This window comes from Pongo abelii, chromosome 20, assembly GCF_028885655.2.
Source record: "Pongo abelii isolate AG06213 chromosome 20, NHGRI_mPonAbe1-v2.0_pri, whole genome shotgun sequence".
Classification (NCBI taxonomy): Eukaryota; Metazoa; Chordata; class Mammalia; order Primates; family Hominidae; genus Pongo; species Pongo abelii.
This window is the reverse complement of record NC_072005.2, coordinates 62,127,553-62,143,019: the sequence shown is the minus strand read 5'-3', so window position 1 is coordinate 62,143,019 and position 15,467 is coordinate 62,127,553. Positions and strand designations below refer to the sequence as shown.

General features: G+C 49.7%; 1 protein-coding gene across 1 annotated transcript; it reads left to right on the top strand.

Moving 5' to 3' along the window:
- The first annotated feature begins 10,822 nt into the window (after positions 1-10,822).
- On the top strand, positions 10,823-14,710 carry ZNF784 (zinc finger protein 784). The gene is made up of 2 exons (XM_002829795.5): positions 10,823-10,943; positions 12,793-14,710. The coding sequence occupies exons 1-2, from the start codon at positions 10,866-10,868 to the stop codon at positions 13,684-13,686; spliced, it is 972 nt and encodes a 323-aa protein (XP_002829841.2). The 5' UTR covers positions 10,823-10,865; the 3' UTR covers positions 13,687-14,710.
- Positions 14,711-15,467: the final 757 nt, after the last annotated feature.

The window sequence follows — 15,467 nt, the reverse complement described above, 5'->3', positions numbered from 1 at the left end:
GGATCACGACGTCAGGAGATTGAGACCATCCTGACTAACAAGGTGAAACCCCGTCTCTACTAAAAATACAAAAAAAAAAAAAATTAGCCAGGCGAGGTGGCGGGTGCCTGTAGTTCCAGCTACTCAGGAGGCTCAGGCAGGAGAATGGCATGAACCTGGGAGACAGAGCTTGCAGTGAGCCGAGATTGCACCACTGTATTCCAGCCTGGGCGACACAGCAAGACTCTGTCTCAGAAAAAAAAAAAAGAGAAAAAGAAAAGGGGGCCGGGCACAGTGGCTCACGCCTGTAATCCCAGCACTTTGGGAGGCCGAGGCAGTCGGATCACTTGAGGTCAGGAATTTGAGACCATCCTGGCCAACATGGTGAAACCCTGTCTCTACTACAAATATAAAAATTAGCCGGGCGTGGTGGCAGGTGCCTGTATTCCCAGCTACTTGGGAGGCTGAGGCAGGAGACTCACTTGAGCCCAAGAGGTAGAGGCTGCAGTGAGCCAAGATCGTGCCACTGCACTCCAGCCTGGGCGACAGAGTGAGACTCTCTGTCAAAAAACAAACCTGCCAGACGCGGTGGCTCACGCCTGTAATCCCAGCACTTTGGGATGCCGAGGCGGGCAGATCACGAGGTCAGGAGATCGAGACCATTCTGGCTAATACGGTGAAACCTCTACTAAAAATAACAAAAAATTAGCCGGGCGTAGTGGCAGGCCCCTGTAGTCTCAGCTACTCGGGAGGCTGAGGCAGGAGAATGGCGTGAACCCAGGAGGCGGAGCTTGCAGTGAGCACAGATTGCGCCACTGCACTCCAGCCTGGGCGACAGAGCAAGACTCTGTCTCAAAAAAAAAAATAGTAATAATAAAATAAAAAATAAAAAAAGAAGATGGTTTGGGCTCATCTTGTATATTTCTTGCCCCATTCCTACCATCAGCCATATTCCCAAGGAGTCCTTGGAGATTGGTATCAGAAACCAACATCTGGGTGCTTAGGGTGCTCATTGCTACTGGGGCATCATTGCTTCTAGGCCCTTTCAGCCAACAGAGCAAGGAAATACTTACACCTATAGTCTCCTATGTATATGCTAGCCACTGTAAATATACATATATAATTATTTCTAATAGTTGCCACATTCATAAAGTAAAAAACAAACAGGTGAAGTGCATATGAATAACATTTTATTTAACCCATCCTATCTAAAATATTGTCAAAAATTTTCACATGTAATCAGTATAAAAATTACTGAGATGTTTTACATTCATTTTCGTTGTACTAAATCTTCGATGTCTGGTGTCTATTTTCCACTTACAGCATGTTTCAATTTGGCCTAACGCAATTTCAAGCCATATGTGGCTAGTAAGTTAACCATATTGGACAGACAGGTCTACAGAAGTAGACAGGTAAACAGGCAATTATAATGCAGGGTCATAAGTGCAATGATAGCTCCAAGAGGCCAGAAGGGCCACTTGACTCAGCAGGGGAGAGGAATAGTATTAGAAAGGTTTTCCAGTGGTGACAACTGAGTTGTCTTGGAGAACACAAGAGAGTTAGCCAAGATGGGGAAGTGGGTGCAAAAGCCAGGACTGAAAGAGCCTAAATAACTGTCCATCTTTCAGGGCACCTGAGCACACACAATGGACCAGGCAGGGGACGATGCTGGTGGAGACATCTACAACTACCAGACTAAAGAACTTGGACTTGGCCGGGCATGGTGGCTCACACCTGTAATCCCAGCATTTTGGGAGGCCGAGGCGGGCGGATCACCTGAGCTCACGAGTTCGAGCCCAGCCTGGCCGATACGGTGAAACCCCGTCTCTACTAAAAATACAAAAATTAGCGGGGCATGGTGGCGCACGTCTGTAGTCCCAGCTACTCAGGAGGCTGAAGCAGGAGAATCGTTTGAACGCGGGAGGTGGAGGTTGCAGTGAGCCAAGATCCCGCCACTGCCCTCCAGCCTGGGCGAAGACTCTGTCTCAAAAACAAAACAAAACAAAACCAACTTGGACTTTGTGCCAGAGGCACTGGGGCATCATGGAAGGGCTCTAAGCTACACGGGACCACCATTTGGTGAGAGCATTGGGATTCCTCCAGAATGAGTGGCACAGAAAAGCAGCACAGGAGAGAGCTGCAGGGGCACCTCACACTGCCTGGGAGCTGGAGGTAGGCAGGAGTCAAAAGTGGCTTTCCAGAGGAAATAAGTCCTGAAAGAAAAAAAAAATGAACAAGTTACACCAGAACGGTTACTTGAGGCAGCAGGAACAGCCCAAGACTTAGCAGCTGGACATGTGGAGGAGTCAGGATAGAGAATAACGTGGTGAGAGGTGAGGCTGGAGAGCTCAGCTGCCACTACCTCATGAATAGCCTCAAATGCTAGGCTGAGGAATTGATTTTTTTTTTTTGGGTCTTGATTCAAGAGGAAGCAGCAGAAGAGATTAGAGCTGGGAAAGCACGGGTTTTAGAAAAAGTTTTTAGAAAGATCTGTCTGTGGCCGGGCGCGGTGGCTCACGTCTGTAATCCCAGCACTTTGGGAGGCTGAGGTGGGTGGATCACCTGAGGTCAGGAGTTCGAGACAAGCCTGGCCAACATGGTGAAACCCCGCCTCTACTAAAACTAAAAAAAAAAAATTAGCCGGGTGTGGTGGCACGCGCCTGTAGTCCCAGCTACTCGGGAGGCTGAGGCAGGAGAATCGCTTGAACACGGGATGCGGAGGTTGCGGTGAGCCGAGATTGCGCCACTGCACTCCAGCCTGGGAGACAGAGCAAGACTCCATCTCAAAAAAAAAAAAAAAAAAAGTCTGTCTGTGTGTGTTAAGCGGCTGAGTTGGGAGCTGAGAGACTAGGGAAGGGAGGAGGCTGGCTGGTGCTGTGACCCAGATGAGAAAGAATGAGGTCTCAGCTAGGGACGAGGCTTTGGAGATGGAGAGACCTCGAGAGTGATTATCTGGGAATCCTCAGATCTCTCTCTTTTAATGCACGAGTTCCCGGTTTGAATTCCCTGATGAACTTCAGAGCTGCAGAAGAATTTCAGAGTGGTAAAATAATACTAGCAGCCCTTCCCAGGTGTCCCACATTGTGCAAAGGCATTATGCTTGGTCCTTTCATACCTGATTTTATTTCATTACCCTGAGAGGTAACAGAATCATTTCTGTTTAACAAGTGACAAATATGAAGCCGACTAAGAGTTCACAGCTCTAGGGCACGCTGGTAGCGTTGGACTGAAACTAAAGTCCTCCCAACACGCCAACATCCCTCAACCCAAGAAGATCCGTTTTCCGTTGCCGCCTTCGGAGGCCAGCGGCCCGCCCGACACCGCATCTCGCTCAGGACTGCCGGTCTAGCCGCTCCGCGTCTCCAGGGTTTTCCCTTTTTGCCCATCTACCCGCAGGCTTCCTCTCGTCTCCACTCCCACACTGGCCCTTCTACCCGCCCGCCTCTCTATGGTTGCCCTCTCCCCAGGCGCAGCCGTCCGGCTTGTTATATTCTCTCCTTCTCTAAGCTCCTCAACACTGGAGCCAGCGGGTTCTACGCGGGTTGGGTCGGCTATCCGGGCTGCTTCTCTGGTCCAGCCGAGCGGAAACGGCGGCCAGTGAAAGTGCTTTTAGGGGAGGCCGGGCCGTGACTTCTGGGGAGAGTCCCTGGGAAGAAGGGGCGTGTTTTGGGTCCTTTGCGAAAACGCTCCGGCTGGAAACACAAGGCTCCGAGAGGAAGGAGCCGCTCTCCGCTCTGAGCCACCCCACCCGCTTCAGTAAGTGGGACCCCTCCGCCCCACAACTCCCCAAACCATCACTCTCCGCAGAGGGGCTTCCTGTCTGTCGTTCATTTTTGTTCTGACAGCGCTGAGAACCAACAGGGAGATCGGGAAGTGCCCACCTCATCACACAGACGAAAACATGAGGCGCCAGAATGGGGAGGAACTCGCTCGGAACCAGCCAGGAGCCAAGTGGGGCTCCCGACTCTCCGTTCTGGGAACCTCCGAGTTTTTCTGTTTGAAGATAGGCGGGGTAGGTTAGCGACAAGAAGGATCCTAAGACAGGCGTGGAGGGCCCCCACAATCCGGTTCCAAGCCGGAGTCCAGTCTTACCTATCAGGATTCTCCCTTTCGTGTAGCAAAACGGATATTATACTTTCCCTTAAAAGTCGTTAAACATAGCTGTTGAGGTGGATTTACCACGAAGCTAAGAAACCGTAAGCTTCCGAAGCTCCTCGCGGGCACAACAACTTCCCTCCGTAACGAGTGTCAACAATTCAAAGTATTTAAGATTAGTCGCTGCTCAAAAAGGTTTGCCATGCCCTGTAAACTTAAATTCATACCTGAAAGAAACGTGATTTTGATTTTCCCAAACTTGACAGTACTAAAACTGCAACTGTCGTGAATCTGAAATAAAACTTTCTTAAACTGTAAATTATTGTGATGTGAAGAACAGATCGAAGGATGCAGGGAGGAAAGTATTATAGAGCTGTGTAAGGCTGTAAATTAATAAAAATATCTAGGCCGGGCGCGGTGGCTCAGGCCTGTAATCCCAGCACTTTGGGAGGCCGAGGCGGGCGGATCATGAGGTCAGGAGATCGAGAACATCCTGGATAACACGGTGAAACTCTGCCTCTACTAAAAATACAAAAATAAAATTAGCCAGGTGTGCAGGCGGGTGCCTGTAGTCCCAGCTACTGGGGAGGCTGAGGCGGGAGAATGGCGTGAACCCGGGAGGCGGAGCTCGCAGTGAGCCGAGATCACACCACTGCACTCCAGCCTGAGCGACAGAGCGAGACTCCCCGTCTCAAAATAAATAAATAAAAAAAAATATCTTGTATGCTTTATAATTGGAGGTTGCATATGGTAATTATCATCTTGTAAATGTCATTAGGTGGGATTTATTTTCTCATGCTAAATGTTCGTTTGTATATCTTATTTTGTATTTTGTTTAGTACTCTTTTTCTTAATTGGATAAGCTTCACTTTCTGCAAAATCTGGACCTGCGTCCCCTCACTGGCAGTGAGCTCTCAATATATATTAGCTATTATTGTTAATCTTATTGTTACTTTGCAGATCCAACAGGAAAGTTTAAGGACAATCTACTCTTTGAGGATTACTATTGGCGTAGGACTTCACACGGCCATTGTTACCAGCTACTTATTCATCTCTTTATTCATTTCACATTCAATACACTTATGTATTGATTCACTAATTCAATTCATGTGTATTGAATATCTGAATACTCCCAGACACTAGTGTGGATGCCAGAGATATGGGAGGCGAAGATGTGAACATGGTGTCTACCTTCAGGGAACTTACAGTATCATGAGAATTATCCATGGAATTGATTTGGGGTTTTCAAAATTCAGATTACAAAAACAGTCTACAGGCTCCCACACCAACATTTTATTATGAAAAATTTCAAATATATAGAAAAGTTGAAGTAATTGCATAGTAAACATCCATATACCTACCATACCAGGTTTATAGTTTTTAAATATCATCTACAGTTTGATCCTGAAAGGTCATCATGTTCAGCCAATTATTTTTTAAACAGCTTTATTGAGATGTAATTCACATATCATTACATATATAATTTGCCCATTTATTTAGAGGGGTGTGTGTGTGTGCATGTGTGTGTTTGTTTTTGAGATGTATTCTTGCTCTGTGCCCAGGCTGGAGTGCAGTGGCACGATCTTGGCTCGCTGCAACCTCCGCCTCTTGGGTTCAAGCGATTCTCCCGCCTCAGTCTCCGGAGTAGCTGGGATTACAGGCATGCACCACCACGCCTGGCTAATTTTTGTATTTGTAGTAGAGACGGGGTTTCACCATGTTGGCCAGGCTGTTCTCCAACTCCTGACCTCAGGTGATCCTCCTGCCTTGGCCTCCCAAAGTGCTGGGATTACAGGCATGAGCCACCGCGTTTGGCCTCTTTGTAGTTTTTTTGAGACGGAGTCTCACTCTGTTGCCCAGGCTGGATTGCAGTGGCAATCCACGGTCATGGCTCACTGCAGCCTCAACCGCCTGGGCTCAGGTAATCCTCCCACCTCAGCCTGCTAAGTAGCTGGGACTACAGGCATGCACCACTACACCGGGCTTTTTTTGTTTTTGTTTTTTGTTTTTGTTTGTTTGTTTGTTTTGTTTTTAGTAGAGATGGCTGTCGTGATGTGTTGCCCAGGCTGGTCTGGAACTCCTGGGCTCAAGGGATCCTCCTGCCTCTGCCTCCTAAAGTGCTAGAATTAGAGGTGGGAGCCACTGAACCCCACCCAATTCACCCATTTAAAGTGTATAATTCAATAGTCAGTATATTCATAGTTGTGTGCAAATATCATGATAGTCAACGTTAGAACACCTTCATCACCTCAAAAAGAGATCCCATGCCCTTTAGGTATCACTCCTCTATTCTTCCTCCCCCCAACTCTCTATCCCCACCCAACCGAAGGAACCACAAAGCTACACTCTGCCTCTATAGATTTCCCTATTCTGGTATTAATAGAATCTTATAATATGTGGTCCTTTGTGCCTGGCTTCTTTCACTTAATATATTTTTAAATTTTTATTTTATTGACACATAATATTTTACAGAGTTTGGGGTACATGTGAGTATTTGTTACACACATAGAATGCGTAATGATCAAATCAGTCAAATCGGGGCATTTGCGGTAACCACCATCTTGAGTGTTTATCATTTCTATGTGTTGGGAACATTTCAAGTGCTCTCTCCTAGCTACTTTGAAATATACAGACCGGGCGTGGTTGCTTACACCTGTAATGCCAGGACTTTGGGAGGCCAAGGCAGGTAGATCACCACGTCAGGAGTTCTAGACCAGCCTGGCCAAGATGGTGAAACCCCGTCTCTACTAAAAACACAACAATTAGCTGGGCGTGGTGGTGGGCACCTATAATCCCAGCTACTCAGGAGGCTGAGGCAGGAGAATCGCTTGAACCCGGGAGGCGGAGATTGCAGTGAACCGAGATCGTGCCACTGCACTCAGGCCTGGGCAACAAGAGCGAAACTCCATCTCAAAAAAAAAAAAAAAAAAAAAAGTATATCTTCTATGTAACTATGTTGGTACCCATTAACCAACCTTCATTCATCCCCCCTTCTACCACACACCCTTCCCAGCCTCTAAGTTAGCATAATGTTTTAAAGGTTCATCCATGTTGTCACACGGATCAGTATTTTATTCATTTATGGCCAAATAATATTCTACTCTATGGATATACCACATGTTTATGTTTATGGACATCTGGGTTGTTTCTGCTTTCTGGCTGTTATGAATAATACTGCTACAAGCATTTGTTTACAAGTTTTTGTGTGAACGTATATTTTCAGTTTTCTTGGGCACATAGAAAAATGAAAGGGAGAGGAATTGCAGAGCCATCTAGCTAACCCTATCAGCCAATTTCTTTTAAAAGGCAGGAAATCTAGGCTCCATGAGGAGAAGTGAAGTGCTCAGGTTTTACAGGAAGACAGAGACGGAAAGAAGCGAGGCAAATCTTCTGATTCCAAGTCCAAGACTCTTCCTGGCATTTTCTTTTCTTTTTTCTTTCTTTTTTTTTTTTTAAGATGGAGTCTTGCTCTGTCTCCCAGGCTAGAGTGCAATGGTGCAATCTTGGCTCACCGCAACCTCCGCCTCCCCAGTTCAAGCAATTCTCCTGCCTCAGCCTCCCGAGTAGCTGGAATTACAGGCGCCCACCACCACGCCCCGCTAAAATCTTCTTGCAATTGTCTAATGGCTCCGTGTAGCAGGGCTTCTAGCCTCAAGTCACGCAATAGTCTGTTAGTGTTATGCCAGGCACCGAGGGACTCAGAAGCCAGACAACAGGTGAAAAGGCAAGGAACCCAGATTCATTTTTAAATTTTAAAATTTTACATTTATTTTATTTTATGTTTATTTATTTGTTGAGACAGGGTCTCACTTTATCACCCAGGCCAGAGTGCAGTGGTGTGATCTTGGCTCACTGCAGCCTCAACTTCCCAAGCTGAAGGAATCCTCCTGCCTCAGTTCCCCAAGTTGCTGGGACTCCAGGCGTGCTCCACTGTGCACGTTAATTTTTGTATTCTTAGTAGAGAATACCAAGGCCAGCCAGAACCCACATTTATTGAGCACCAGTTGGTTCCAGGCATCACATAGACCTTCGGCATTCTCAATCGCTAACTACACCCCTGCCAAATGACATTATGGTGCCCACTTTGTAGATGTCAGCTAGACACTTAGAGGGCACATTGCTTGCCCAGAGTTGCACAGCAAGCGGATAAACAGATCTGGACCCAGGTTTGCCTGATTTGAAAGCTTATGGTAATTCCACTAAACAGTGCTCTCCTCTGCGAATATTTAATAGCTTTAGTGGGGGTGGGGAGAAAAAAATACTCAATAGCCTTAAGTTCTGGTACAAAGTTCTTCTATCTGCATGAATTCAATTTCTCACTCATTCATTCACCAAACACTCACTGAGCCATATACATGCCTTCTCTATAGCGATGTACAGAGGGGATGCAGAGATGACATATTCCAGCTCTCAAAAAAGGGAAACTGGAGGATGAGTTCTGGGTGCTATGAATGATCTCTTTTAATAAAGAGCTTCTCAATAAGAAATAGACCAGGCGCGGTGGCTCATGCCTGTAATCCCAGCACTTTGGGAGACCGAGGCAGGTGGATCAGCTGAGGTCAGGAGTTCGAGACCTGCCTGGCCAACATATAGTGAAACCCCGTCTCTACTAAAAACAAAAAACAAAAAACAAAACAAAACAAAAATACAAAAATTAGCTGGGCTGTAACACCCTGGGAACAAATCCGAACGTTCCTTCTAAACCAACGCAGGCCGACTCGAGGCTCTAGCAGTCAGTGGAACCTCAGCAGAACTGAAGAGGCTTTGCTTTGTTTCCACAGTAAAGGTTTTTGTGGTTACCTCTGCACCACTTGTGATAACATAATGACGTGTCACACCTGTAGTCCCAGCTACTTGGGAAGCTGAGGCAGGAAATTTGTTTGAATCAGGGAGGTGGAGGTTGCAGTGAGCTGAGATCACGCCACTGCACTCCAGCCTGGGCTGTTTCTCAAAAAAGAGAAAAGAAATGAAATGATTTCACACCCAAGAGATTAGCGAACATTTTAAAGTTTGAGTATCAGAAATTGATAAGAATGTTAAGCAACAAAGGTCCCTATTTATTGCTAGTGGGAGTGCCAAATGGTAGTAATTATTATAGCTAACTCATAGCACCTACTGTGTGCCATACATTGTCCAAAATCCTTGACATATAATGACTTCTTTAATCATCATAGCAACTGTGTGAAGTAGCTTTTATTATCATCCTCACTTTGCAGATTAGGAAACCTGGACAGAAAGGGCTGACTTAAGCATTAGACACAGTAGTAGATACAGTGCCTAGGGCCCATGATACTCTTAGGGACCCACAACATTTAAAAATTTATTTTAGGCCGGGCGCAGTGGCTCACACCTGTAATCCCAGCACTTTGGGTGGCCGAGGTGGGCGGATCACTTGAGGTCAGGAGTTCGAGACCAGCCTGGCCAACATGGTGAGACCCTGTATATACTAAAAATACAAAAATTAGCCGGGCATGGTGGCGGGCACCTGTAATCCCAGCTAGTCAAGAGGCTGAGGCAGGAGAATCGCTTGAGCCCGGGAGGCAGAGGTTGCAGTGAGCCATGATCATGCCACTGCACTCCAGCCTGGGCGACAGAGCGAGACTCCATCTCAAAAAAAAAAATTATTTTAAAATCAAAAGAAAAGAAAGGGGAAATATAGCTTTGGAAGACCAAGGCAGAAGGATTGCTTAAGGCTAGTTCAAGACCAGCCTGGGCAAGGCAAGACAGCAAGATCCCCATCTCTATAAAAGAAGAAGAAAGGAGGAGGAGGAGGAGATAATTCAGCCTAAGTGGTATTTATCTTTATTTTATACCAATATATCACAAAATATAATTTCATATATATTTATGAATGAAAGGATCATGATTAGGATCATGTTTAAGTATCTCCTATCCTGCCCTTTCAAGAAAACCATTTAAAGATGTTTCCAAAGTCTTCCATATCTCTTCTCAGTGGTTTGTCACAATGCTTCTACAGTGCTATACAAAAGAAAGAGAAATGGTCCAGAGAAGTGTAGTGACTTATCCAAGGTGACACCACCAGGAATGACTAAACTGGGCAGCTAAGAAGAGCCCTGTCCTTGATGCTGCCGAAAACCCCGCGTCTTTGAGCTCTTTCCTCCCAAACATAACATCAGCTTGCGGATTTTTGCGTCCTCCCAGGACCACCTGTGTTGCTGTTTACTGAATATTTTTCTCTACACTGCATTTTTTTTTTTTTTTTGACAGAGTCTCTCTGTCACTCAGGCTGGATGCAGTGGCGAGATCATGGCTCACTGCAGCCTCGACCTCCCGGCCTCAAGCGATCCTCCCACCTCAGCCTCCCGAGTAGCTGAGAATACAGGCATGAGCCACCGCACCCGGCCTACACCGACGTTTATAAACTTGGCGTCATTACGTTGTCATGAGCAGTGCAGAGGTAATCACAAAAACGTTTACCGTGGAAACAAAGCAAAGCTTCTTCAGTTCTCCTGAGGTTCCCCTGACTGCCAGAGCCTCGAGTCGGCCTGCGTTGGTTTAGAAGGAACGTTCGGATTTGTTCCCAGGGTGTTACAGGCATCCTAGCGCCACACAGAGGGTACACTCGGAGGGACAGACAGGTAATTACAGAAGGAACAACTCACATTCTCCCGGGCTCAGCCGCCACGCCACGCCCCGCCCCGCCCCGCCCCCTGCTGCACCACGCCCCCTCGCAGCCCCCCAGTGCGCCTGCGCAGTAGCTCTTTCCCCAGTGTGAGCCCCACCTCCTTTCAGAGCGAACATTGGCCTCGGGGGCGGGGCTTGGGTACAAGATGGCCGCTGCGCGCCCAGAGCCCCAGAGTCCGAGCTCACCGACCCCGGAGTCGCGATCCCAGGAGCCACTGGACCTGGTGCGGGCAAGGAAGGGGCCTGGGCGTGGGGCTGGAGGTGGGAGGAGGTCGTAGTGTAGGGGGCGGGTCCGGGGCGTGGCCTATGAGGGGTGGGCGGGGGAGGTATTTAGTGCTATGGCCCTGGGGGTGGGGCTTCTTGGCGTTTCGCGAGGGGCGGGGCAGGGGAGGAGACTATGCCATGGTGGGCGGGGTGGGGGAGGGATCTATGGATGGTGGGCGGGGCCTGGATGGGGGCGGAGTCTGAGGACGGTGTTGTCTTGTGGGGCGGGTTTGGGTCCAGGGAAGGGGGCTTACCAGGGATAATTTGCATAATTTGGGTGGAGCCTTGTAAGGGGCGGGGCCTCATGAATTCTAGGGCTAATTCTAGGGTAGAAGGTTGGAAAGGTGACCCTGAAAAACGTGGGGGTTTATGATTGGAGCACCTATGTTGGGGTAGGGGATAATTCTTCAAGGGTCTTAGTGATGCTTCTCGAATGCCCAAGGGAGAGTTTGGGGGTAGAAGTGGGTGGTCTAGATGACTTTGGAACTTCCTCCACGTTCCCCCACTCAGAATTAGACTAATTGAGGACATTCATTCATTCAACAAACATTTACTGAGCTCCTACTTCGGCTTTGTAAATAGAGAAGGGACCAAGACAGACAAGGGCTGTATTCTCTTGGAGCCTGCAGTCTCTTGAGGGGAGAGAGACAATAAATGAGAGTTACTGTGATATGTTGTATAAAGGAAATAAAAATTGAGCCAATTTCTATAAATTGAGCCAAGAGTGGGGGTGGGGCAGCTAAATTTAGACGAGAGAAGTCAGCTGGGTGCCGGCTTATGTTTAAGCTGGGGTCAGAGAGATAAGTGGAGCTACATCGCCACAGATATTATAGTGACGATTTGGGATAAGTACATTTGGAGCCATTGGAGGGTTTTGAGTGCGAAAAATGACTTGATCTGATTTACATTTTCAAAAGACCTTCAGGCTATTCCTGGGAGGTGGGTTACAAGCCAGCAGAAGTAGGAACAGAGATGCCCTTGGGTTTTTCAATTTTGGAGGTGCCAAGTGATGGGACTTTAACTAGGGTCGAGGAGAAAAGGTGGGATCCATGATATATTTTGGACAGGAGGGGAAATGTTGATGAGGATCCAACAGAATCCTGGAGGATGGGCCGGGCGCGGTGGCTCACGCCTGCAATCCCAGCACTTTGGGAGGCAGAGCCAGAAGGATCTCTTGAGCCCAGTAGTTGGAGACCAGCCTGGGCAACATAGTGGGACTCCTTCTACATTAAAAAAAATAATAATAATAATTTTTGTTTGTTTGTTTTGCTGTTTAAGGTGGAGTCTTGTTCTGTCACCTGAGCTGGAGTAGAGTGGCATGATCACATCTCACTGCAACCTCCACCTCCTGGGTTCAAGCGACTCTCGTGTCTTAGTCTCCCAAGTAGCTGGGATTACAGGCAGCAGCCACAACACCTGGCTAATTTTTGCATTTTTAGTAGAAACGGTGTTTTGCCATGTTGGCCAGGCTGGTTTCGAACTCCTGACCTCAGGTGATCCACCTGCCTTGGCCTCCCAAAGTGCTGGTATTACAGGCCTAAGCCACCGTGCCCAGCCAGAAATAAAATTTTTTTTAACTAGCTGGGTGTGGTGGTGCATGCCTGTAATCCCAGCTACTCAGGGAGCTGAAGTGGGAGGATCGCTTGAGCCCAGGAGGTCAAGGCTGCAATAAGCCACGATCGCGCCAGGGCAACAGAGTGAGGCCCTGTCTGAAAATAACAGAGGAGCCCAAGCTTTTAATAATTGGAGCGTGCTGGGGCGGTCCTGAGGCAGGTTTCACAGGCTCCTCTTTCTTCTCCTCTTGCCCAGGTCCTGGTGCCTGATGACTGCCAGCCCGGCACACCCCCGAGTGACCTCATCGAGATCCAGGTGGTAAAGGTGACGGACACCACGCTGGTCCCTGAGCCCCCGGAGCCAGGTTCTTTCCACTGTGCCTTGTGCCCTGCTGCCTTCCGGCTGGTTTCCGAGCTGCTGTTCCACGAACATGGCCACTTGGCTGGGGCCGAGGGAGGCGGGCAGGGTGGGGACCCGAGCCGGTGCCACGTGTGCGGCCACAGCTGCCCGGGCCCCGCCAGCCTGCGCGCGCACTACAGCTTGCACACGGGGGAGCGGCCCTACCGCTGCGCGCTCTGCCCCCGCGCCTTCAAGGCCTTGGCGCCCCTGCTCCGGCACCAGCACCGGCACGGGGTGGAGCCGGGCACCTCTCGGAGGCCTCCGGACGCAGCGGCCGTTGCAGAACAGAGGCCCGGGGTGGCCCCGGAGAGGGCGGAGGTGGTGATGGCGGCGGCGGCGGCGGGCGCAGCGGTGGGGAAGCCTTTTGCCTGCAGGTTCTGCGCCAAGCCCTTCCGCCGCTCCTCAGACATGCGAGACCACGAGCGCGTGCACACTGGCGAGCGGCCATACCATTGCGGCATCTGCGGCAAGGGCTTCACCCAGTCCTCGGTGCTTAGCGGCCACGCCCGCATCCACACTGGCGAGCGGCCGTTCCGCTGCACGCTCTGCGACCGCACCTTCAACAACTCCTCCAACTTCCGCAAGCACCAGCGCACCCACTTCCACGGGCCGGGGCCGGGCCTGGGAGACTCTGGAGGCCAGCTGGGCTCGTCGGCGGCTGAGGGGTCGGGGAGCGGGTGTGGGGTAGGGGACCCTGCGGAGGAGGGGCGGGGGGAGACCGCAAAGGTGAAGATGGAGGCCGACCAGTAGGCTGCAGACCAGGGACATGGGTTAGTTAAGGCGGAGGTAGGAGGCCGACCCGGGGAGGGCGGGGGTGGGGAAACGGAGGCAGGGGACAGAAGAGGGGAGATTGGGGGAGAGATGACAGCTGCAGGGATGGTTGTGAGCCGCTAGTGATGGAAAGCAGAGGGAGAGGGCCAGGCTCCAGACTCCCACACGCCCACACAGCACCTCTGCCAGGCCTAGGAGAGGACAGGTGCAGCTCTTGCAGCTCTGAGGGTGTGCGGCCAAAGGCAAGGCCCATGGGCTGGATGTCACTTCCCCAACTGCCTCTTGGTTGGCTTGTCCTTGTGCAAGACCCAGCCTGTCACGACAGAGCCTGGGCACTTCAGAGGAGGAGCCAGGATCGAATGGAAAGGGGGAATTGGGGTCCACCATAGTGTTCTGCTCTGGTCCTCCATGGGTGGACCAGGATGGAGTCTCTTGCCTACCTCACTGCATTGCACTGGACCTGGGATGCCTATCCACCCTCAGGCAGAAGACACTCACCAGGTTATCTGTGAAGAGACTCTGGGATCCCATCACCTCAAAGCCAGAGGGTCCCCAAGTCACAGCTGAGAGCACTTGAGCCTCAAGGATGTAAGCCTGACCATAGGATCTTGACTCCAACAGCGGCAACTCCCACCCCCCACCCCCACTGTGGTCTGTCCTTAACCCATCCACTCTTCTTCGAAGGCAACTGAGAACACATAAAGCAAGCAGCTACCTAGCATCCGCCTCCTAAAGCTTTAGACTCAGAGCCCAGGGTCCTCCACAAGCCTCAAGGTAGCCTCAGGTTTCTCTAATTTCCTCCACTCCCAGTTCGAAGCAAACAGCTTACTGCCTAGTCCCCGCCAATCCCAAGGAAGGGCTGGCTGATGGCAGCATGGTGGGCTGGCCTGGGTGTGGAGTGAAAGAGTCACTGTGGTGGGGGCGAGAGGAAGACTAGGGAGCTGGAGGTGTGACACCTTCAGTTCTGTTCCTATTAAAGGACCTTCTGAAGGGCTTCTCTGTTGGTCTTGTATTCGGATTGTCCGCTTTGGGGAGTTGGGGGAGGAGGGGGCCACACCATGGTTTTGCCACCAGCAGTGAGTTGCATCATACCTTCCTCCAAGCTTCTGTTTCCCCATCCTTAGAATGGGGGGTGAAGAGGCCCCACTGTGTGGTTACGTGTTATGTGGTTCAGCGGTAGGAGAGGAGGGTCAGGGAAGTTCGGCAAAAGCACACTCAATGTGCTTTGCATGCTTGTTGAGTGACAGCCTGTGATTTGCACACCCTTCTGTTCACCCAGTGGGCCCCATGAGCTAACTCACAGGCAACTCACAATGTGAACAGAACTCATTCCATTTTCCTCAAAGAAACCTCCAGGCTTCTGATGTCATTGGCACCACTACCCAAGCTGGATACCTGGGCAGGTTTAAACCTTCTTCATCCTCATTCTTATGTCCAATCCCTTATCAGTTTCCCTCAATTGAGCCAGTTAATATCTTTGGAACTGGAACGTGTTTTCAGCATCACTACACTTGTAGACCAACAGTGGTCTCACACACAGACAACTGCATAGCAGTCCAGTGCCTGCTTTTTTTTTTTTTTGAGATGGAGTTTTGCTCTTGTTGCCCAGGCTGGAGTCCAATGGCACAATCTCTGCTCACTGCAACCTCTGCCTCCTGGGTTCAAGCAATTCTGCCTCAGCCTCCTGAGTAGCTGGGATTACAGGTGGGCGCCATCATGCTCAGTTCATTTTTGTATTTTTAGTAGAGATGGGGTTTCAT